Below are 25,924 nucleotides of genomic sequence, written 5' to 3'. Positions count from 1 at the left end.
TAAGCAGAGATAACTAGTAGGTTAGTACACATATATATTATATACGAATATTATATACACTGCTCGGTATTTTCTGCTGAAGAAGGTGACGGGAAGCTTTTCGTTTGTAGTCTGCAGTTCTGGTTAAAGAGCAGCTCTGTAAGCAGTGCCGTAATTGTAACAGCACGTCTGGAGGGCTGCGCAGAGGGTGCCGATACCCAGCTGTAGTCAGGGCACAAGAATAAATAGGCAAATTTATGTCCTAGTCTCCCAAATTTCTTTCCTTTCTTTATTAGAGAGCAAACTATTGTTACATTAAATATTCAAACTACACAAAATCTCAAGGGCTTTCCTTTCCCACAACGTGTTACCAGTATTCATGCATATGAAGAACAGTAACCCATATACAAACGGCACCTTTTTTAATGAGCAATATATGTCAACATGACACCTTCTTATGAAATGCAGCTTTTTAGGTTCTGCCTTTGTGGATGTAATAATTGAGATGTTTCTAATATATGCAGTTACATTACCTGCTTATTGTTTGAGATTTTGTTCATCTCCTAACTTTATACTGTTTGTAGTGCTTTTAGCATTTGCCTCAATTCATGCTCAGTTTTATTTAATTAGAAATATAATTTTCTGCTACATTAATTATAAATTTGAGTGAGACAGAATTCTGCAGAATTTCATCAAGCGTTCTTTTCAGAAGAGAAACAAAAATCGTATGGAGCATGGAAGAGGCTGTAACAGCAGATGCAGGTGTAAATATCGATATCTTAAAAGCTGAACAATTTAATAAATACATGGGAGAAAAAAATATATATTATTTGCAATTATTTGGTCAGTACGTTTTATTCCAGTGGATCATTCAACTTATTTTTAGTGCAGTATTAACTGAAACAACTGGGTTAATGCCAGAAAATTGTTGTGGATATTTATCTCAGAATGTGACATGTTTTGAAAGCATACTTCTAGAACCAGCCCTAAATATGCTGAAATCTGAGTTTTGAAAATGGTATTATTTTAAAATAATGATTTTAATGTTTATATTTTGCTCAAAATATTTTCCCCAAAGCTGTAATATTTTTGCAATTGTGTTGATGATATATAGATAGCAGCAATGCATATGCATGCAGTATATGATGTGTATCGTGTATGTGCTTCTTCAAAGTACTGTGATGCTTTGATTTGTAACTGTTTAAGGTTTTACTTAAAATTCTAAACACTGAGCAGAGCATAGCCATTTCAATGGAATACTTCAAATAGTAAGTCCTAAAGGTGACACAACAAAGGAAATACCTTGGATACTGCAGCTTTTATTTATGAAAGAAATGTTCACATAGTCCAAGGAAAACTTCACCTGTTTCCATTTCTATAGGAAGAGCAGTTCTATTAAACCATCGCTTTGTTGCATGATTTTGCAAGCGCATCATATGCTTTACATGAACAGAATGAACTATTTGCATGCCGTCTAATGGATTGACGCACATCCTTTTTCCTAATTTCTAAGCATTTGCTTATTGCAAACATTAAAAAAGAAGCTTCTCACTCACCATGCAGCACTCATCTTACAGTAGTTTTCAGAATGGAGTAATTCCAACTGTGGGAGAAGAAATTATTCTGTTGTAAAATGGTGAAACCACAACTTTGTCCCATATTATTATCTCCTGTACAGCTGTTTTGGTATTTTTATTTTACGCACATGCACATCTAGTTTAGCTCTACGAGCAGTTTTCCAGAAAGCGGATGTCTTGTAGTCTAAGTACCAAGACTATTGTTCTTGGACTTTGAGGTTTTGAGGTTTCTGGACTAGAGATCACTACTTTACAAAGAGCAGTTCTTTCTGCTTATATCAGTGAGTAGCTGCTGCAAGTACATATTTTTCATCATAGTTATCATTCAGGGCTCTTAAGGGACTTCTGCACACCAAGATTCTTGTTGTCCTTTTAATGTAAAGTAAAGATGGGAAAATTGAGGTGCAAAGAGAGAATATTTGAGCAAGGCCACTTAGCAAGGTAGTGCGGGGACTGGGCATGGAGACTTCTTTTCCCCAGTCTAAACATTGACTCACATTCCCTACTGACTTTCATCATTAACCTGTTAACGTAAAAAAATGACTCTGCTTCAGCATTGCTAATGGCCCCTCTCACAACTGCAGGGCACTGAATACCTTTTCAGCTTGACAGAGCCGGGCTGGCACTAAGGTCAGGAATCTGCCTAACTACAGCAATATACCTGCTTGGGAAGAATTGCTGGCATGGAGCTCATGTTGCCACATTATTATCCTCTGTCTGCTTTATGAATGTTTTTTTATGGCTCATATCACAGCTCATTCTCTGCCAAAATGTCTAGGGTTATTCCCATGAGGTTTTGAGGTTTCTGGGCTGGGGGTCACCACCTTATAAAGAGCAATTCTTTCTGCATGTTTTTTGTGTTCCTGGATACATATCTCCTGGCCAAACAAGATGTAGAAACACAATGAGAACCTTGTGGCTGCACTTCCTACCTAAGCACATCTTTGCCTACAGCATCATGGCATGAAAGAGCCTGCTAATGATTCTTAAATGTTCATTACTGTAGTTCTTCTCTCAGAATATACTTCTCACCTTGAATGACCCATGTGTTGAATTTTAACTAAGGGAATCCATGATAGTAAGTCTGTCATGATGCTGCCTTTTTTTTTCCTCTCCAACTCTTAAAAGCCTTTTATTAGAAGACTGCTTAAGGCATTCTTCAATTAGCATGTGCTGTATTGTGGCTGGAACAGCTGTTTACCATTTAATAAAGCATGGCATAATTTATTTTCAGAGTCTAGCAACCGTCTTTGCTGTTACACCAGGGGAGAAACACAGTGACTGCATTGTTCACTTCGCTGATGAAAGAACTATAGACTTTATTATATGACTTCATAGAACTATTAACTTACCCCCCACTTCTATTTCAGCATGTATTTACCTGACAGTCTGCGCATTGATTTCTTACCCAGAGGTTCTGCATTCTCAGTCACCTCTGGGGCAAAATGAAAAATGTCTAGGTTTGTCCCTCACATTAGGCAGCTAATTATATATTTGTACCTTAATTTCCTTCCCTCCCCTCCCCTCCAGGGGCTAGCTTTGTATGCACCACTTAGACCTTTTCTCCTTAGTCACTGGGGAAATAATGGAGTTGTTGGGAAATGATAGGAGCTTGGCCACTGCTCATCAGGGTGCTTTTTCATTCAGTTCCTTTTCTTCCCAGATCTCTCCTTCAGCAGTTGTTCTAAAAGATGCTTTTTTTTTTTTTTTTTTTTTTTTTTTTCCTGCTTAGCTCTGTATATGGGAGATGAATCTGAAATGCATCTTGAAAGTGTCTCTCGAGTTCTGCTTCCTCAGCAGCAGCATGGAACTATATGCAGTTGTAGGCAAGTCAGAATTCCCCAAGTCCATGTTGCAGTGGTTTGCTCCTGGAGGGGATTGCAGATCACCTGCATCTCCTAATGCCATCAGTTTCATGGCCTTATCATGAGGAAGGATGCTGGCTGCATGAGCAGTATATCCATGTGGCAAGTGAACATGGTCCTGTAGGCACCATAGCTGAGGTCATCCCTGCAGATCCCCTGATTCCAGCCTGTCCTTTTCAATCTTGTTGTCACTGAACCATCTTCAAGATCTTTTGTTTGGGTATGAAGAAGGGAGAGCATGTGGCAAAATGAGTCCACTGGTGCTCTCTTAGAGCCAAAAGGTATAGATGTGGCACAGGACAACACCAGGTCATACAGTATATGGCACAAGGCCTCAGACGAGCCTTCAAATCCAGGAACTGTGCAGAAACATCTAAGTGGCAGTGTAAGTGGCAAGCTAGCTGGGATATTGACTAATTAGTACTGGTGAAGTGCCACGCAGACATGGTTGCAGAACTTTTGCTGGTCTGGAACCACAGAACTGTTCAGTGCCAGTTAGACTTAGGATAGGAACCATTTTGGGATAGTGCATTCTTCTTATTATTTGAGATGGGGCATTAAATTTGTTTTTAAGTTGCTCGAGTTTGACAATGAAAATATGTCAGCTGAGTATCTGCAAATTTTTAGATTCAGCCTGTGCATGTGGATGGATTTATATGCGTGATTTAAAGTAAAGCGTGTGTAGAAAGATGAAGTTTATATGGTTGCTTTGTAAAAATGGATGTAATATTGATGTTGACTTACTGGTAGAAGTTTAAGGATGTCACGATGCATGAGTGGTGGTGCAAAGCAGAGCTCTGAGTGCATTGGGAGGTCATTTTTAACTTGAATTTATTTCCACAATATAAGACATAGATCATTGTGCACTGCGCACAATCATCCTTGCTTTTCATCTGAGTCAACGCGAGTGGCTAAAGAAAATTTAAAATGAAACAAAATTATAACTTTATTAAAAACAGACAGTAAATTAGGCTGGAATACTTGTTAAAATTCATTTTAGCTTTAGACTGAAAATTTGATGATCTGGCTGCATGAGTGAAGGGACAAGGTAGCAGACTGTGACATAAACGATGTGGCTATATTTGCGGCTAAGATGAACAAGGGCTTTTTAAAGTTCTGTGATTTAGGCTTCGGAGTTAACACTCCGTTGACCAAACAACAAAATACCCACCTTTGATAGCTTTCTCAAACTATAGCTTATAGAGAAGTGGCATTACATCAATTATGTCTGGTCATGCTTCAGATTTTTTGAGCCAAAATTAAGGCTTGCTTGAAATGAAAGCTTAAATTGTTTCACAGAACGCAAATAACCTAATTAGGGAAGGATATAGAAACAAATCTATATTTTGTTTTGAATGTCTGGTTTAGAGGTGTTTGAAAATGAAATTCATCCATGTTAGCTTTACATAAAGAATTCTTTCACACAGTCTGCACAGAAAAAAAAAATAAAAATGCTTGGTTTCAAGAACTTCAACAAGCGCAGGCCAGGGTTTGGCAAATAGCTTGTTCTACACAGATGGAGCAGACTGGAAGCCTGTGCTAAGAGAAATGTCTCAGCTACATTAAATTAAGATCCATGGTGATGAGGACAGTACATAAAGCTTGGGTGCAAAAGAACCAAAAAAAAAAAAAAAATCTAATTACTGTAGTTCATAGTGAACACAATTGTTTTCTTCTTCATATATGGTAGGATGGATGAGAAACAGCAGCTTCAGGTTAGAGTGGTTTGCACTTCCAGTTTTGAGTATTGTGCTACAGATGGACAAGTACTACACATTTAACACAGTGTATCCAAGGTCGTATGGGATTGCTCACATACCCAGGTTATCTAAACATAAAAGAAGAATACTTTAAGACAAGTGGCATGTCACAGTGTTGTGATGCTGCAGTCATGCCCTACTGTGGCATCTCCATCTGCCCACAATTCAGCTACCAACCAATGCAAATTTTCAGAAGCAGGGGCTCTGGAGAGGTACCCCAGCTTGCCCTCAGCAAAAGGGAGCTGTATTTTCAGGTGGGACATGCTGGGGATCTTTGCAAACAGTGTTATGAATGTCAGCATACTTCCAATGTCAAGTTAATTCTGCAATGTGTGAGTTTGCTTTTGAAATAAAACAAAGGGTGCCTAGGTAGAAAAAGCTTCTCTGCTCTAATTTGGCAAAGCAGCCCTCTTTTCACAGCATTACCAAACAAGGCAAAAATTGAATCAGCCTTTGATTTTAGTAGATGTTTAAAGCACACTTCAGCAATTGTGTATGAATGCCTTCCTTAAAACACTTATACTTCGTTGACCATTTTCTTTTTTTCCTTTTTTTTTTTTTTTTTTTTTTTTTCTTTCCAGTGTATAACATCAAGGACAATGTTTTTAGATAGTTTGGATAGGCATCTAAATAAGGACTGTGTTATCTAACTGCTCCCACATTATAACACTTGTGATTTTACATTTTCTAAAATAATTTGGCACCCAGAATGCTGAGCTCAATGAAAATCTGGCCACTGTTCCTGCAGCTGGGGAGTGCTGGAAATCTAGCTGGAGGCTCCATGCTCAGATCTACTGAGTGTCCTGGCTTGCAACTTTGTAGTGTTTCCCTCTTTTGACACCCCAATTTTGTCAGGAAATGACTTAAAATGGTAGGGATAACAAGGATATATAAGCCAGTTATGAGGATACAGATGAGAATGGAAAGTTGTTTCAGAAGTGGTCATTTTGTCCAGTGTCTCCTTTTTCGTTCCTTTTGAAGTAGTCTCCAGCTTCCTGCCTGCTGTTAATTAGTGGAACAGAGTTAATTCAAGCAAAGTCACCTGAAGTTTTTACTGGCTTTTTGGGGAGCTAGGAGGTCTGTGAATGAGCAGGCTGGGTAGGAGCTCTGTTCTCTAGTTCCATCTGCTCTTGCCTGGTTTAACTGTAGTAGGCAAAGTGGGGTTCTCATTGGCTGGAAGCACTTTTCATTTTCAGTGAGCTTTTAGAAAGTTTGTCCAGAGAAAACTGAGGATGGGTGGGAGTGAAATAAGTTTTCCAGGCATTCATATAAACGCGTGTGGGACAAATTTACCCGCTTGCCTTTCTCTGCAGTTTGACAGGGAGGATTTTCAAAAATATCTTGTGGGAAGAGAATTATAATCTATTTAAAGCCAGTAGTACTTGTGTCCCCACATCACTTAGTTCTAAAAAAATCTCCACCTAATAATCTAAATAATATTCAGCATGTAGATATTACAAATTCTCTAAATCTAAGCTTTTCAGTATGCTTTGTAATCTAGATACTTAGATAACTTTCTCTCTCACACTCATTAACTTTTAGGTTCTTTTATGTGGTTTTATGCTTCTCCAAATAGAATCTCACACTGTCTGAAATTTTTGCTAAGGGCCAAGTTCCTTTTTTCGGTACAAGCATCTTGAATTGAAATCCTGAATAATACACATGCCTACTGATTGTCTATTTCACTACATGTCTGATTACATTTAAAACAGTGTGTGTATTATTTTGATTCCTCCCTGCACTGTGAGGAACAGAGATTTGAAAGTATTGTTTCAATTTTTATAGAAATTGTTTCTAGCAGGGATATTTCAGTGTGAGGATCAGGTCTCATCTGCTTGTAGGGAATAAACTGAGACCAGAATTAAGTGAGTTTCCAGGTCACCCAATCAGCTAGTGGCAAAGGCAGTCTTAGAATTCAGTTACCATATATATTTTTCCCTAATGAACTTAGTTAACCTGGTAGTGGGAATGAGAAGAAAAATAATTTGAAGCCATGTGAAACTATCCATAATTACTGTGCCACAGGATAAATTCCATTTAATGTTAGCTTTGTCATTCTTGAATCTCAAGATATTTTTTCTCTTTCATTTTCCATTGTGCAAAGAGATGATTTTTACTCCTACTACAAACTGGCTATCCTGGCTACACGGCATTTCTAAACTAATAGTGAGAACCAGGTCCCCCCTTCATGCTTGGTGCCTCACCCAAAGTCTGTAGAAGTGGATGGAAATTGGTGTTCATATGGTTGAACTGTGTCCCTCTAGAAATCAAATACCTCATAGGTATAGAGTGGTTTCCTCAGTTTCTCTGCACTTTGCTGTCTATTCTTTCTTTTCCCTCCTAACTTTTTCCTTTTTCTCATCTATCAGTACTTAACCTTCAGGTTTCTGTTTAGTAAACCTACCAAAGCAGAATCAATAGCATGGTCCTTAATCACACTTTTTGTTGCTCAAGCTGTCAGGTTTGGGTTTCTTTGCGAAGAGCTCTTGCATCTTTCATTTTTTAGCTCTCTTTAGAATGTTCTATACCGCTCAAATACATGAAGAGTCAATACGTTTGCTGTTGCTGATTGTTCTTATCTCATTGTGGTGTATGTACAGAATAAAGTTTCAGAGGTAGGTTCAGAATATAAGGAGAAAAGGTAAATCCTTGCACTTCTACATTTTTAGCTCTTTTTATTGCTTCATGAAGTCAGTGAGAATTGGTGTTCTAATCTGCTGAGGTAACTAGGTCACATTCTAACTACCTGTAAGTAGATGTGAAAGGAGTGAGTTTAAGCATTGTTTGACCCTAGAAAATATGGTAAATAAAACTCAAAATGATACCTGGCAGCTGTGAGTACTGAGCAGAAATGAAATCCTTGACATTCTTTTGGTAAAACAGAGACTGTAAGAGCAAGAGACTGTAGCTCAGTGCATCATCTCCAGCTAAGATCCTGTCAAGAATCCATTTGTTCCTTCCAGGAGTAAAACCCGTATGTTTTAGAAACTGGCTCATGTAACAAGTTTGAAAAGTGGAGGAAAACAAAGCAGTGTATGAAAAGTCAAGTGAACATATGCCAGTGCAAAGGAGCACAAGAAGGTGGCTCATGGCTGATCTCTTGCTCCTTAGACAAAACTGAGGAGAAAGTCTAACAAATGCATCGTTTTGCAGTAAATTAGATCAGATTTCCGCATCTCCGCACTCAGTCTGTGAGCTGACAGTTCAGTAAAATGTTCCCTTGTAAGGTTCGCCCTCTTAGGAAAAGGGGCAATAATTCATCATTAGAATTTCAGAGTCCAGGTGTAGATGAAAACTGATGGAGCCTCCAGCGAGGCAGGGAAAGTGCACAGAAGAAGAAAATTTTATCTGAAGCCTAATTCCCTGGTTACAGCAGAGAATAATTAAGATAATATTGCTTCAAGAGTTCTTTAATGATTAAAAATCACATATGCAGAATCCATAAATTGGAGGGCAACAAATTGGAAGGCTACAGCGTCAGGGCTCTGTTTCGCGCGCGTCGTAGCGGGAAGTACGGTGGTGGCACAACAGCAGCCCGGGCAGCCACAGGAGACCAGGCCCATTCCAAGGACTTTGTTTAGATGCAACAAATCATTTGTCTGTTATTAACCCAGAGCTTGTAATTATGCAGATTGCCATAGATTTTCCTGGGCCTGGAAGTGAGATTGAGGGTTGTTCACACTATAGCAGGCAGCTCAGGGCTGGCCATGCATTACTGAACTTGCCACATTTATCATGTTGACTGATGGCAGCAGAAGCAGGTCTCAGGTCCCAGTGGTTAATGTAGTGGGTAATTAACTGTCATTTGCCTAGTAATAGGCTGATGATCAATGGTTTGTGTGGAAACAAATTCTAATCAGGTAGCTGATAAATGCTCAGGGAGCGAGAGCAATTGAAATTGGGGGAAACTATGTCCAGAATTTCAAAATGGCATTGTGGGTTTTTTATTATTATTATTAATGGGAGAAAACTATGTTCTTCATATAAACAGCTTTATCCAAAATTAACAATAGCTAATATAAATCTCACTTGTTTGTTTTGCATGTGGTGGGGAAGAACTAATGGCAAGGAAGGCCTCCTTTCCTTTATGTAATTGAAAAATTTTAATATAGTTGGTTCTTGGCTGAAGCAGCTCTTGTGGTGGTCTCTGATTTGAGAAAGGGGGAAATCTGCACACAGTGGGCTGCAGGGCAGTAAATCTCCATCTTTCATGCTACTGAATGACTTCCCCTGTTGTTTCACTGATCTGTAGTTCTAACCATGATGGGCTTCCCCACTCTCACCTGAACATGACTGTAGGAGATACACCTGCACCTAGCACCCCCTCCAGTCAAGAGTTTGGTCTGCATCTCGAGCATCAGGTTTTTGCACCTCAGCTTGCTGACCCCTCTGTGCTCAGCTGGAAGTCACTGGAACCTTCCTCAAGTGTTGTTGTTCCGAAGAACCTTTTGCAACTTGGTGTGCTTTCCTCATACAAATAAACTTGCACTGTTTTCTGTATAGACATGTGGGAAACAGCTGGGCCTTTCATCGGTGGGTTTAGTCTTTCCTAGTGCAAAGCCAGACACAGCTGTGAAGGTCATTGAAGTCCTCTGCCCTTCAAATGAAGAATGAAAGGCTGGGGGTCTTAGGCAGCCTTGGCAAAACCCATGTATGATGGAAATAGAACTGGAACAGAGGTTGTAAGTGTCCCTGTTCGTTGCAGGGGAGTTGTACTAGATGACATTAATTGGTCCCTTCCAATTCAAACAATTCTATGATTTTACAGTGGGAATATTTATAATCTGTTTAAGTAATCTATAATTTTAGTGACTGGGCTTATGGAACTAGAAGTTGAACTGAGCCATTCTAACAAGAGCTGGTGGTGGTGGCCTGATTGTAGACCTTCTGTCTGGGGATGATGGTGACCAGCAGGTCAGACAGGAGAGAGGGCTGCGGCTCTAAAAGTAAGCAACACATATTATGCAGAAAGCACATCCTGAGTAGAAGCAGAAGGTGAAAAGATTTGGAATTAAGTAGGCTTGTTGATAACCCATGAAATTCAGTAAAATGGAGGGATGTGATTAAAAACTGCGTTCATTTTTATGTTACCAAACTGAATTTTCTACAGAGCACTTTTGAATTCATTAGTTTAGAACTGCTTTTAATTTGGTGTTTCCCTTGAGAGCCATTATATTTTTCTGCTGTCAGCCTGATGTTGAGGAAAAAAAGAAAACTGGCAGATGTGGCGTTTTCATCTAGTGTGCTTCATAGTTAAAAACAGCATTAACTGCTATGCACAAGCAGAGCATTACTTTTAATAATCCATCACAACTATTAAGTAGTTTAAATAAACTTAGTTTCAAAGATTGCTGCCATGTAGAGCTAACATATTTTTCTTGTTCATTATAATCCTTCTATGTTACAAAAGGATGCATACGTGCAACTTTTTTGTAATACACCCACTTGAAAAGTATTGAAAATCTTTAACAAAGAGAATTTAAAAAAAATTCTATAGATGTCTGGCAAAAACAGCATTTCATATTGTTCTTACAGTATTTTATACTTCTACTCCTGATGTGACTATATATAGTTTACAGCCTCATTTACTTTAATGTGCTACCTGAATAACATAATCATAGCAATAACTACGGTATAAGGTTGTAAGGTGCATGAACCGCTAATGCTTTCTGACGATTTAAATGACTTGTTCATAAAATGTTCTTTTAATAATAGTGGTAAAGCTTTTAGCACTAGATGTCAAAAATGCGAAGAATATTGGCTTTTTCAAGTGTTATTTCTTTTCTAGCTAAAGTGTGTTTTAATAATAAATAACACCAAAAGCCAAGGTTATGTGGCTCTTGTCTGAATGGCGCGATCCAAGCTGAAGACTCTTCCCGCATATGCAAACGGCTTGACCCCTGTCCGCACAGTTATGTAACATCCCTAATGTGTTTACTGTTTCTTTGTTGAGTTTAACTAGATGTTCCTTTTACCCAGAAAGGTCAGCATAACCTGTAGAAGAATAACGTCACATTGGGTGGGATATTAGGCTGTCACCACTCCATTAGGCTCTCTTCCGACAAAGGGTCTGTGCCTTTGTATTGGAAACTGGGCAGATTTGCACCACCACCAGCTTTCCAAAGAGAGCTGTGCTGGGAAGTAAGTCAAAGGCCAGGCAACTACTGAGGGGAAACAAAGATTAGAACATGAAAATCTGATTTTCTTTTCAGTTAAGCATCTTCAGGAATGTCTTTCTGTATCTTCAGGTTATTTGGCGTTACAGGAAACTGCGCTGCCTGCAGTAAGCTCATACCTGCTTTTGAGATGGTGATGAGAGCTAAGGACAATGTTTATCACCTGGACTGTTTTGCGTGTCAACTTTGTAATCAGAGGTAAGAGAATGTATTGGGTCTGTTCCATAAATTAAGCATTTATTTGGCTCTATTGTGCGTTCAAGTGAAGAGGAAGCATCTACCAGTAGTGAAAGCCCAAGATTAAGACCAGGATACTTTCCCTGGGTCTGAAGCAGAGCATCTTTTATGACCTTGGTCAGAAAACTTCTTGTGCCTCAAATCCCACACCAATAAACAAGAATAACGTTGCTTCCTCTTGCTTCAAAAGGCTGTCTGTCAAGTTTAATTAATTAATATTTATAACGGACTTTGAGATCCTTTGCTGTAGAAGAAAGAGCTATATCATTTGTCACTATTGCATTAATTTCATATGAATTCTTCATTTTTCTCACGTTTTTCTTTTAAATTACATTATGTCTCTTCCTGTTGACAGGACTGTGGTCAGTTAAATTTACAAGATGTTGTTCCCACCATTTTCTCTGTAGCAGCATTGGGCTTCCTATGCCCTATTTTCACTTCCTCTCTTAACTGTAGCTTATAGAAGGATCCAAACCAGACATTTTTTTCCGAAGAGTCATGTATACAGTTGCAGATGAAAGGTCAAAAATGGTAAAATTATAAAAACTGCATTTTTCAGAGGCATTTATGGGCAACTCACTGTAGTAACATTCAGAGTGATGGCTAAATCCTATTAGAGAAGTTGCTAGCAGCTTTCCCGTTGACTTCTATGAGGTCTAGGCAATGATAGAACCAATTATGTCCACTCCTTAATGTACCCATTATGTTTTTTCAGTTATTACATAATCCAATTTAGAATTTTATAGCAATCTTTTTTTTTTCTTTCTTTCTTTCTTTTTTTTTTTTTCTTTTTTTTTCCTCAAGTGGGAAGAAAAATGAGATGCACATTCCTAGGAAGTAACAAAAAATTAGGAAGACAATAGTCTAAAGCAACTAAGCTAGATACAGCTCTAAATAAGCTTTGCTAACTCACCTTGTCCTACAGTATGTTATTTTCTAACACTGTAGTCATTTAAAAATCAAACATCCCTAAAGAACTATAAAATGTACAGCTGCTAATAATTGTAACACACTACAATTACACACTTTAAAAAAAAACCAAATTGACCTTTTTCATCATGTTGCATGGGAAATTAAAATACCAGGCAAGTAATAACCACTGCTTAAACTATATAATAATGCAAAGTAATTATAGGTTGTAATGCTGTTTAAAGTCCTATATCAATTTTGCCTTGCCACAAAACTAAGACTGTATTCTAAGTAAGGCAGGCAGAGCCTCCCAGTAGTACCCACTCAAGACTCACACATCTGACTAGATTTCGTTTCTTAAACCCTTCACATCCGTTTCTGCAAACCGCTATTCTAGTATCATTATTAAAGTGCCTAATATATTTCTGTTGTTCGCTTCATTTATTACATGCCATAATGGGGCTGCATATCTTTAGTGTTGGTTATGCACAATTAGCACTTAGTTATTGTCTTGTCACTTCAGCCCATACAAGACAAACTTCTTTAATGTAAGAAGTCAGCTAATCTTCATCAGTCAAGCAAAACAGACAATGTTTGGTACCCTGAGTACAAAAGATTTTCATTATAGTTAGCACTCTCGGAACTGAAGAAGTGAACTTTCTTTTTCTTGCCCTGAAAAAGCAAAGCTGTCATGATTATTTTTAATATTCCTCCTTTACTGAAACAAGTGTGAACTAATGCACAATTTCACTTTGCAGCTCGTATGCGTCACACTCTGCCCTAACGCCACTTACTCCCACTGGAGAAGTGCTGTAAGGTGTTTCTGAAGTGGAGCATGCCAGGGACGTTTTACAATTCTTAGCCATATCATCCGTGAGCCTTCTAGTCTCTTATTTTTTATTTTGCATGTAATTTGGACAAATGGATAGTTTTATGAGAGCCTTAGATTGGGAACGTAGGAATTGATTTACCTGAAATACAATCAAATTCACCTGCTCAAAAGGGGGCAGCTCTAGAACTTTCAGTGAATTTCAGAAATTCTCAAAAGTAGCCCTAATCCTGAATATAATGCAATAGCTCTCAAGGATACTAATAAAACATGCTGCCTGTAGGGTACCTTTTTTTCCTCACAGTTTGGAGCTAGTGGCACTCTGAAGAATTAATTTTGTTTTTATGTAATAAATCTTATTTTGTGGATGCTCCAGCTTAGCTCCTCTGTGGTTCCTTTGGCAAGGCATTCCACTGACTACACTCTCTCATTAATAAATGGCTTTAAATCTTTTGTTTTTCATTACTTGCATAATAAAAATAGAAACTATCAGTGCTAGACACTGGCCCATCACCACTAATTTTTATATATATCTTTCTACTATGAAACATCTTTCTTTTCTTTTAAATTGAATAATTTTGTCAGTCAACATGCCATTAATAATTTCTCTTGTGCTTCTTAGCAGCCTTCTTTCTTCCTCTAGTTGAGACAGAGGAATTAAAACCAAATATCAGACTTCAGGTGAGGATAGGTTTACAAGATAGCAGTTTTGTTTTGTTTCTTTATTCCATGCTGCTCCTTGCACTGAAAATAATCTTGAGTTGACTGCCTGGATCTGCTCTTCGCTTTCATTCCAGCCACTATCCATAGCATGGTATTTCTTGAAGAGAAATATTTTTATTTACAAGCACATCAGCAGTATAGAAAAATCACCAACCAAACTAGGAAGGCTCACCAGCTATTGCCAGATGTACATGTTTAACTTTATTCACCATCTTTATTTTCTAACCTTAATTTCTTTGGGATGTTCCTTATACTGATAAAAGCACACCACATCTGGAGTACTACTGCAAAACCTATAGTGCTCTCTGTTGAGCTCCGTGTTTGAGATTTTTGAGATTTACAGTTCCTGTCTACCATTTTCTGAACAGAACATGTGTAATGTTCATAAGCAAACTGAATAATTTCTTCAGTCTTCAGTACTTTGTGTTTACTGGTGGTGAATGTCTCCTGTCAAGTTGTCCCTGGTTATGTTCCTTCCAGTGCTCCCTGCTTTCCAAAATAACTACTAATTATATTAGCTCACATCACACTGATCCTCGGAATGGCCAGGTTTTCAGGCTTACCGTGGCATGACCCTTGTATTCCCACTGTTCAGACAGTTGATTCTAGCCTGGTGAGAGTGAAACTGCCCATCATCAGTGCTTTTTGAGAAAGATTCTGTCATTTTTCTTCTTTTCTGCACAGCTTCTCTTTGCTTTATGTTTTTGAGCATCTTACCATACCACTCAAGTTTCAGTGTGGATGGCAGTTAGACCCTCATTTTCAAGGGACCCTTTTTGGGCCGTAAACTCCATCTCTGAACTAAGTCATAATGTATCTGTCCCACTTTATTGGCCTCTTGAAAACTAGATTCAGAGTAAGAAGAAAACATTGTTGTCTCATATGATGTACTCTGAGAACATCATGTGGCAGAACTCCACATGTAAGGGATCTCCTGAGCCACTAAGTCCTGTCCCATGTCCAATAGACACCGTGGCATATTTTCTATTTTATAAAGCTATTCAGCTCTGCTATCTAATTGCTCTATCCAGACAGTTTTTGACATTTTCCTCTTTTTTTTCTTGCTACTGATGTTTAAAGCAGTAGAGATTTTGTTCTGCTCCCAGCCTAAAGGTTTTAGCACCCCATTATCTTTCTTGTCTCTGTCCTGTTTACTAATTTGAACTTCTTTCATCTCCTAAATATTTGCAAAGCTTAGTGACAATCATCTTAGTGGTGCGAATGCTCCCTTTCTGCTCTGTAACCATATTAAACCCCTCCACAGAAGCACTTCCCCTCACTTTGGCAGTAGTCCCCATATCGTTGATTTCTGCAGAAAATTAAAAAAAAAAAAAGAATGAAAAAAGATGGGAACCACTGGAAAAACAAACTCGTAAACAGACACTGCCTTTCACACTTTGTCAGCTTGCATGTGTGTGACTGGCAAAATAGAGTGGAAAATCTTGCAAGTGGGCTCAGCTGCATCTTTGCTTGACACTTCTGACTGCAGCAATGATCTCAGTCTGCCTTTGGCTTTTCCACTTTCCAGAGTTTCGACGTCCTTCCTTTCAATTTCTGCAGCTGCTTTAGCAGCTTGTTTCATACTGCTGCCATAATTTTTGTCTGCCTCTGAAGTCAACTTGGGGTATGGTTTAAAACTCCCATCTGCTATCACCGAGGGGCATTTAAATCAACTGCTCTCCCTTCTATCTGAAGCAACCTTTATTTTAATGGACACTGGGCTGAAAATGGTTATATACGTATTCAAATCACTGTCCTGATGTAGCTGTAGACACTTCTTTCTGGTATCAAATGTAAAATGCCCTCACAGTGCTGCCTTTGTTCTCTGTCAAGGTGGGGGAGAATGTGATGCTAGGAACGTGCTTATTTAAACACCAGTGTTAGATTTTTGTTTGTGCGTTCAGCTTACAAATTCTGAAAACCTCTGTACTGTTTATTTTCATTTATTATCTTTAAATTTAGAATAAAAATTAATGTATTCTTCATGTTTGTTTTTTAAAAAATAATAAATAAAAAACAGACCACGTTGAGGTTAGTCACTGTAAATTGAACTGTTCAGTTCTGTGCATTACACTATATATTCTGTGTATATGTAGTGCATCTTACTAGTAAAAATATACAAATCCAGTCACAGCTTACACTTTCCAGCCTTTGATAATAAATGGACTCTTTGACAGAATACTAAAATTAGTAAACCATGGGTGCAGACTAATGAACTGAGTGATATACAAGAGTGGTTTAATTCTACTAGTGCTACGTACAAATTAACATTGACTTGAGTTATATTGGAAACTCAGATTAGCTTTTAAAAAAAGGAAAGGAAGACAAACAGAAGACAAGTTACATCCCTGAGTGTAAAAAGCAGAGTGGAAGGATGTGGGTGGAGTAAGTCTGGGCTGAGGAAAAACAAATAAATGTTTCCAGATTTTATTTGTGTCTACCACAAAGATGCAGCATTACGAAGGAACACTTCACACACAGCCATCTTTGTTCACAGAAGTATTTCTGTCACTTTCTTAAGTTTTCAGTACCTTGACATGCACCCCGTACATCAAAAAAGACGACAGACAGTAGTGAGTTCTCCTTAAATGCCTTTTCTGAACAGTGAAATTGCTATTTTTCAAAATTGAAGTTTTATACTACTTTTGATTAGTCTAGGAACACCTACCCCCTCCAAACAAGGTGATAACAGAGGTCATTTTGTAATATAAATGGCCCTCCTTCTGCCATTGTGAAATATGACAGGAGTTCTAGAATGTAGCTTAATTATAATGGTCATTCTACTAATGTCACAGTCATGTCAAAAGTGGTATTATCAATGTATGGGGGTAAGTCCAATCTGGCATGTTAATGCAGCCTATTGTATATTTTTCCCGTTCATCCTGCATGCCTATTAAATAAATTGGGTGAGGGTTTTAGGGAAGGCTGAAGACTACCATCTGCCTGCTGGAAGAGTAATAGTCTTGCCTCATTATATACTTCTAACCCAGTTGCATCTCAATATGCTCCTTGACTCTGTTTGATGTATGTGCCCAAATTGTGTCCTGATTTACATCCTATGTCAATTCTGTGACGAAAACATTTACCAGAGGTGGAAGGCAAGGCTTGAATTTGCCCTTCCATTTTAAACCTGATCCAGGTTTAAATCCTGGCGTGTGCAAAAGCAGTCTGAAGGAGTTACAAGATTTAGCTCTCTGACTTCAGAAGAAAGTAAATCTGGTTTTCAGAGTCAGATACGGTTGAAAGTATGGAACACGTTGGACAGAATTTGTTGCATTTTGTCTGTATCCTTGCCTTTTCTCATTGTACTCAGGAGCTAGAATGCCACATTTAGATGTTTTTCACCTGGTTCTAACCTCTTCGTCACCTAATAAATGCGTAAATCATACATCTAGTACTCAGGGATACACACAAGTCTCACCATGGTATTGGACAATGTGCTTCGGTCACTGAGTTTACACAGTATGAAAGTAGGTACAGAATTTGGCCCACAGGTATGGCAAGAAGCAAGTTTACCCCCAGGCACAGTGGCTCTCAGTGTGCAAACCTAGCCCCAGATGAACCTGAGAGCATCTTCCCATGCAGACAGACTCTCACTCCACAGGTTATCACACAGCCTAGCCTAGTCTGGGCAAGCCAGAGGCAGCCTCTCTGCAAGACAGCTGCACACTCAGAAGGTAAATGATTTGTGGAACTGTGTGTGTTTAAAGCCACTCATGCATAGAGCTGTCAAATGCCATGTAGACATAGCTAGAGCATTTCTGGCTCGACATATTAACATAGCAAAAGCAAAACACATTGACACTTTTTATTGGGAAAGGCAACCTGACTCCCTCATGTAGATAGTGTACTTTAGTGCAAACTGTGGCTGAGAAACAAAATCCTTCAGCCAGGATTTTGATGCAAGTGATACAGTAAGATGCTGTCTGTAAAAGTACTGCCATGCAAGTGGACTTCATTTAGCAATGTATTTTTCCATTGGTTAAATACTTTAAACGAATTATGCTGATCAGCTCTATGTTACGCTGGATCACAAAGAAGCATGTAGCTGAATAACATCCCCAGTTTAGAGTTGGTGCCTTTTCTGGGTGGGCATCTCAGCTTTGAGCTCCATCGGTAGTTGTTGGGGTAATTGCAGTGGGGTTGCTGATTTGCCATGATACCTCATTTCCTCTGCTTTATACTCATCTATAGGTTCGTTTAAGAGAAACTAAGATGGATTTTTTTAATTGAATTTTTATTTTTATGTGACTTTTTTTTTTGGGGGGGGGAAGGGAGGGAAACGTCTTCAGGTATTAGCACTAGTTAAGAGTCATTGACCTAATATAAGAAAATGCACAAAAAATATTCTGTCTGGAATACTTTTCTGGACAAGGACACACAAGATGGAAACTAGAGAAACCCCCGAAGAACTTGTTTGCTTCAAGGATTTCACCACATTTCACCACGTATCCCCAAAATACTTTTCTGTTATTGGCTGCCCAGTGTACCAGGATTGGGGTGGGAAGGACAGAAGGAATCTGTAAATTCTGTAAAACTGTCTTGACCATAAATAACTTAAAGATTTGGGGATCATTCCATAATCTCGATTTTCAATCATCATCAGCAGCAGGCAGTAATCCTAGAGAAAAAAAAGTCCACGAATAAACAAACCAATTTTCCTTTAAGAGCAGAGCTAATTCTTTTCAATCCACTTTTTTATTACACTATTTTCCCTCTATCTATTTAGCTAGCATAAGGATAAATTTCCAAAGCTACCCAGTTGGAAAATAAATGGGTTCACTGTTTGTCTAGCATTCCAATCTTCACAAATGTAAATCAGTCCAACTGCTACTCATTTAAACCTCCAACTTCACAAAACATTAAAGGACTGCTTTCAATACACAATTTAATCTGTGACAATTCACCAAGATTTCTGCTTGAACATCATTAGGAATTGACTATCTGATAAAGAGAGACCACTATCAGAGGTCATGCAGGTCAACTTGTGTAATTTACGTAGTTTTACTGGGTCAACTACGGCAGACACCACCATGTGAAGGTTAAATTGTTACAATTAAATACATATACAGCTATTCCCATAGCTACTCTGTTGTTAAATCTACCGTAAACAACACAAGCATTTATATCTGACCCTAATTGTGTCCAAGATGTCACCATTTGAAAATTATACAAAAAAGGACATTATAATCTGTTACACATTAAACAATACTTTATGTAGTGAGATCCATAATTAGTGGGTAGAAACTGGTTTCATTTATTCACATCAGTGTTAAGGGGTTCATTTAGGTTACTTTCTTTCATTTTAATTGGAATAATGTGAGCAGTGCCTCCCCATATATTTTATAGCTGAAGAGTTCACCATAAACAAAAGAATGTAACCTTGCCAAGGCAGTCACTAGGGAAACTGTTTTTCTATACATTGGCCCTATTCACTTGTTCCCCAAGCATCTTCAAGAACACCAGCTTTGCTGGGGGGAAGGGTTGAGGTGTTGGTGAAGAGCCTCCTCACGCTCAAGAGTGCTGCTTAGATGGGAAATACCACTTTGCTCCAAGTTTGAAGCCAGACAGCCAGCAGTGCTAACCGCTAACGTTATGTGATTTTTCTACCCATCAGAGAAAATCAAATGAAATAATTCATAGCATTTTGTAGCAATCGGATCATTCTGATGCACATAATAGCGTAAAAAGCTATGTATACTGATACCACAAGAGAGAAAGTAGTTAGCTGACTGACTAAATTTATAATCAATTGCTACAGGAGGGAAGAAGGAAAAAAAAGGTTTCTCTGCATACCTGCGGATGTGTCTCTAGTTTGCATCACAATATGTAGAAAGCTTTTTTTATACTAGGAAAGGTTCTCAGAAACACCGGTTTAAATCAATTCTAATAAAATATTCAGCTGGATTATAAGAAATTCTTATTGCTGTGTCTGTACAACATAAATATAATGCATCTCAGATGGGCATTCTCCTGTATATGATCACTTTGTTTTCCTTCTGATTTGTATGGAAGCAGTACATTTACTTTTCACTCAACTCAGTAGCCTTAGCTATTTATTCTGTTTTATCTGCCTGCTGATGACCTGATCCAAGACTCCCACACTCTTCGGTGGGCTTTGAATGAAGCTTTTGGCTGGGGAAGCAAAAGCACTGATACACACCACACCTTTTTGAAAGCACGGAATGGATTCTGCTACCAGGGCAATTCCTCTTTCTGAGCTCTGGCAGACACGCGTGGTCCGTCTGTCTGTGCTGCAGCAGACGGCGGAGGTGTGAGCCTGTGGTGGGTACAGTAAAGTCGTGAACACTTGTTGTGCATTCCTTATGTTTAAGACTTTGTCATATCATTCGCTCTCAAACTACCTTTATTTTTTGCTTTTATTGTAATTTCAGATTTTGCGTTGGAGACAAATTTTTCCTGAAGAACAACATGATTCTGTGCCAGACAGACTATGAGGAGGGTTTGATGAAAGAAGGTTATGCACCCCAGGTTCGCTGATCTGATGCCGCACCGTTAAGAATACAAAGCACTATGTTCTTTTATCTTTTTTGCTCAACATGTATATAAGAAATGACACAGGAACCTACTGAATAGCGTAGATATAGGGAGACAGAATGGTTGCGTGAAATAAAAGGCGGACTGCATCTGTATGTAGTGAAAATTGCTCCAGTTCAGAGTTGAATGTTAATTAAAAAGGTACTGTACATACGGCTGGATTCTTTTGCTTGCTCTTGGGGTTTTTGGTTTATTTGTTTGGGTTTTTTGTTTGTTTCTTTTTGTGTCACTTGGCATGAGATGTTTATTTTGGACTATTGTATATAATGTATTGTAATATTTGAAGCACAAATGTAATACAGTTTTATTGTGTTACCATTTGTGTTCCTGTTTGCTTCTTTGTATTGTTGCATTTAGTACAATCAGTGTCTAAACTTACTGTATATTTATGCTTTCTGTATCTATCAGCTATTTTAAATGAGCTGTATCTTTCTAGTAAAAGGAATTAAAGAGCAAATCCCAACCATTATGCTACACGTAGAGCTTAAGAATACGGTTTACATTAAAACTATTTCGAAAGCTAATAACTCTAGCAGCACCTGCTGCTATTGATGCTATGGTTAAGGGTCTATCAGCACTTCTGTTATAAGCCTCTATTTTTCAGGGGTTAAGCATCTGCTGTTTAATTGCAAAGATTTTCCTCAAAGAGCACTTTTATTTTACTAGAAAATTTTGAAAAGGAAATCTGACTGTTTTGGGATATATTATAAAAGGTACAAAAGTTAATGATCTTGGGTGCTGCTTTTGTGCCCCTCAGGCATTCAGAATGCCTGGATTTGGTTTTTAATTTTGCTGTAAATTAAGTCCTAATGCAAGCCAGTGCCTCTGGGTATCTTATTTTATATATATATATATAAATATATATGTTATTTTTCTGAGCACATTTAATTTGAAGGCAGGGAGAAAAGGGAGAGTACTTTGTTTATGTGCATTTCAATTATTACTTTTTTTAAATACAATAGGGTTCCACTTTCTTTCCTCTCTCTTTTTTTATTTTATTATTTTTCTTTTTTAAAATTGGGGTTTAACTCTGAAGTTTTCAAGGTCTGTGTCCTCAGCAGACCCTGGAAAATACTTAAACTAGAAGGCACTGTAAGCAGCCCCCTCTAAGGGTCTATTTGCATCAAGGAAAGGACCCTGAGCTGGCACTAGGAGAGTGGCTGCTCTCTGGGACCTGCCTCAGTGCATGCTGAAGGTAATTTAAATGCTGATATAGATGGGACAAAACTTTGAAGTACCAATACAGAAAGTGAGGGCTACCACAGTCAACCCCACAAGTACTTAGTTCCTGAGAACATCCCACAGTTTTGTCCCATCAATATTGGCGATTAAAATCTTTTTTGACTGAAGTAGAATTATTGCTGACACCTCCTGTCGCCAGTCGGCCCATTTTCTAGGAGAGGTGGACCTGTGTTTTTAAAGCCATGAAGCTATTGCATCAGCAGGATGTCCTTAAGTGCTCATACCCCTGACAGAGCTTACAGGTGTTTGGCATTGGAAAGCAAGATGAATGTTTAAAAAGCTGTTACACGCCTATTTAATTCCTTTCTCTTTGCCACTGTCATCTAGCTCACCAGGAAACAGCCTGTATTTGAAAAAACAACACACACACACACGAAAAAGAAACATCCAATATCCTAAGCTGCTATGAAGCTGAGCTCTTGTTTTTGTTTAGCCTGAGAACGCTCAACTTTGCTGAAGTTCACTGCTGTCCTTCCCAGCTCTCCCTGTCCCGTTGTTTCAACATATTTTTTCTAGGGTTGGGGAAAGAAACGCTGTAATGCAGTGGGGTAACTCCTTTAGTGTGTGGTTTTGAGTACACTGCACGGTGGATTGAGTTAGAAATGGATATTTAGTTCTAATGACTGTTGTTACTGTGTGGTTTTGTTTCTGGCTATGAACCCTTTTAAAAATAAGCATGACTCACATAACTTGGCTTTACCTATACAGGACCAGCAAGAAATGAAGACTCATCAGGCTGTTCTTGCTAATTGGAAGAAATAGTTTCAGACAGCTTTTAAAATGAAATTTAGCCCTACTTTGAGAACTCTCTTCCTCCCCACCACAAGTCTCTCTTCCATTCCCTTCAACTATCTTAATGTCTTTAAGGCACCAATGCAGCAGAGGTATTATTGGGCTCTCCCAGGTAATCTTCAAGTGCAATAAACATCTTGTCATCTCTCTGAAGGTAAGGATGTCTAAAAGGGGAAAAGTATTATTTTTATTCCAATTCTAATTTTCTCCTTTAGCCACTGTTGTTTATTCCAGTTAGAACCCAGAAAGAGTTCATTTGAGCTTTCCTCTGGTAGATTACAGACTAGATAGAAGTCCCTGGTTCAGAAATAGGGCTGGGGAATAGGAAGTAAAGGACCTTGGTTCTATCTTTGACTTGCTATAAGCTTGGGCAAGTCACTCAACTTCTCTGTGCCTCAGTTGCCCCCATCTGCCAAGTGGGGCTAAATACATACACTGCTTTTGTAAAGCAGTTCAGCTCTACAGAAAATCAAGAGCTATGCATGTAAAAATGTTACTAGCAGCATTAGGACAATCTGGGAAATTCAGAGCATTCATATGGGCAGTAAATAACCATGGATTCGAGGTAGGAGAGCACCAAAACCATCTGATCTGCAAGAGATTTGTTGGGGATGAAGGTAAATACATACTAGCAGAGCTGTAAATGCTGTAGCACTTGACCACAAAGTGCAACTGCTCAGCTCTGCGTGGGGTAAATGAAGAGAGTGAAATGGGAAAATAGCAGCTCATTGGTACATGCAGTGTTACTCATATATACACGTGTGCATTTTGTGATATGTTGCTCAATATGGAGAAGAGAATGGTGGTCCTGATACAGAGGGAAAAAAATTAGTCTCAGAGTTCTATCAGTCCTAGCTGAATTGTGGATCAAAAAACATTGATATGCATGTTTGAAGTGCTGCAGTGTGATCATATGGCATTGCTCTGAGCACTCTGATCATCTGTATCTTAATCATTTACATATCTAGAATTAGTATGCAGAGATATAATATAAATGTAGATTTGAGATAGGTCAAAGATTGATTACACTTTTTCCTGTATTTCAAACTTACATCTTGCCTGGCTGTTAAAATAATAGCTGGGAGTTGATATATTTAATGGAAACATTTACAGCACCACAGTATAATATCATAAGACAATATTAAAAGAGACTATCTGCCAGACCGCCTTATTGATCTTTTTGATTGAAGCCCAGACCACTCCTTTGGGTTTTTTCTCTTAGCTTTTCTTCTCCATCACTGTCCGTGTCAACATGCTCCATTGGTATATAGTAAAACATTCTGCTACTGACCGTTGTTCAGTGTATGCTTATTTGCCAGACAAGATTGCTTCCACTTGCATCTCCTGTCTTTAGGGTATTTTAACTCTATCTCTACAGATCTCTAAGTTTAGCCAGTCCAACAACAGCGACAACAACAAAAAACGCAACACTATTATTCTTGAGCTGCTGTTTTTTAAGCCACGTGGAGAATTATTATAACCTTGATTTTCAACTGTAGAAAGCTCCTTTGCTGATCATAACATGCTGTGTCTTATTGTACTACAACTAGCAATGCATCAAGATGGCCTGGATTCTGCAGGAGCTGTGACCAGGGCTGAGTTGATCTGTTTCTTAACTGTATTTTTATCTTGCTTAACTTTTTTTTTTAAATATAAGCATATCTTCATGCCTCTTCCTGCCACCTCCCCCCTCCCCCCAAATGCTCAAATTTATGCTCATGTAATGTAAATAAAGAAAATTCATCCTCCACCCCCTCAAGTGTTCCTAATTGCCTACATGTAAGATGAGGAAAATTGATTGAAAAGTGGTCAGTGAGAAGGGAGAACGTGGGGAAAAGAAACAAACAAACAGGGACTCTGGTAGGATTTAGCCTGTATAAAATACTTTAAAGGCTTTTTTCTACATAATATACAGCAGCTTCTTATAATTTTCTCAGCAGTAGGTAGTTTACAGTCATCTGTACCTAGAACAAATCTTGTCAAAAATGAAGGTCTGTAGTGATTGCTGGGTATAATTTTATACATTTAGCTGATTCTTCTGAAAGCTTCCACTGTGCTGCTGTTGTCAGACTAAATTATCAATTTAGCCATTTGTTGTTTAATGAATAAAAAACTCCTATGGCATTGAAGATGTTGTGGTTTCAATAAAGCAAAAGCTTTAACAATTCAAGCTACAGAAAGCAAAGTGTGTACTGTATATAAGAACAGTGTTTTATTCTTTTAAATACCACTTTAGATAAAAAAAAAAAGCCAATTACATATTCACTTAATACATTTCTCCTACTTCAGTCCAATGATGCAGACCAAACCTGTTTACTGTTCACTTCAGTACCTTGCAAAAGGAAACCAAAATACAGTATGTGCAATGTAATAGACCATTAGCACAAACATGCTCCCAGTAAAAATCTTTTGTGTAGGCACCCTTTCTGGAAGCTGCCAATTGTGGGTGATAGAAGTATTATAAAGAAAGTGATTTTAATACTATTTAAGGCATTAAAAGCTTCAGAGTATCTGTTTAAAGCCTTAAAGTAATGGTTGCATGTACCTAATACCTTTTAAAATGCCTTTCTACTGATTTATATTCATCCTCAACCTGCTAATAATGAGTATACATAAGCAAATACCATCTTCCACCTATTCAGCGTGTCATTGGTATGAAAGCCCCAGAAAATATCTCACGTAATCAGCGTGTTCAGAGAGTTATCTAGCACAAATTACTCATTAACTCAATAGCACATAATAAAAAAGAACATCAATTAATTAATGAGTCACCCTCAGATCACTTTGATTACAACACAGCTCTGTTGAAACAGCAGTTATAAATGGAGCTGCCTCTCTTTATTCATTGTTTGCAATTGGCCCATTATTTTGCGGAGACCAGTGTCATATTTAACACATGCCTGCAGGTAATTGTGTGATTAGTTTCATAAATGGAGATGCAGAGGGAGAACACGGAGCAGTCACTGCAGGCGAGTGGAAGGGATGGGAATGCAGAAAGCTTCCTGGTAGTGAAAGCGGGCCAGCAGGCCTCCATTGCGCAGAGGCCAACTTCCTGTCTTCATGCTGCTAGCCACAGGTCAGCACTTAGAGCTGCTATGGCCAGCTTTACCTTGATGTAAAGATCACAAAGCGCTGCACTCATGCCTCTGACTTGGGTTTCCCAACACACCATGACTCGGGTATTACCAGTGTTTCATGAATGAGAGCACAGAGGCATGAAGGTTCAGTGGGCTTCCCAACACCACACAGCCAGCCTGCGCTCCTCAAACCCCACCAT

At 38.5% G+C, this 25,924-nt stretch overlaps 1 protein-coding gene and 1 long non-coding RNA gene across 3 annotated transcripts in view; one reads left to right on the top strand and one right to left on the bottom strand.

Annotated features, from left to right (window-relative positions):
- The window catches only part of LMO3 (LIM domain only 3), a 60,654-nt gene extending 36,257 nt beyond the window's left edge, over nt 1-24,397 (top strand). For both annotated transcript variants that reach the window (XM_085230943.1, XM_085230937.1), the window contains exons 3-4: nt 11,430-11,555; nt 20,451-24,397. In XM_085230943.1, coding sequence (XP_085087069.1) covers nt 11,430-11,555; nt 20,451-20,556 — 232 coding nt within the window. In that variant the 3' untranslated portion in view covers nt 20,557-24,397. The remainder of the gene's footprint in view (nt 1-11,429; nt 11,556-20,450) is intronic.
- LOC109367990 (uncharacterized) lies at nt 18,322-20,328 on the bottom strand. Its single transcript, XR_002115619.2, has 2 exons — nt 20,224-20,328; nt 18,322-18,676 (listed from the first exon to the last, which is right to left on the bottom strand). It is a non-coding gene; the product is annotated as an uncharacterized LOC109367990 (long non-coding RNA).
- Nucleotides 24,398-25,924: the final 1,527 nt, after the last annotated feature.

This window comes from Meleagris gallopavo, chromosome 1 (assembly GCF_905368555.1).
Source record: "Meleagris gallopavo chromosome 1, MGAL_WU_HG_1.1, whole genome shotgun sequence".
NCBI lineage: Eukaryota > Metazoa > Chordata > Aves > Galliformes > Phasianidae > Meleagris > Meleagris gallopavo.
This window is presented reverse-complemented; position numbering and strand designations above follow the sequence as displayed.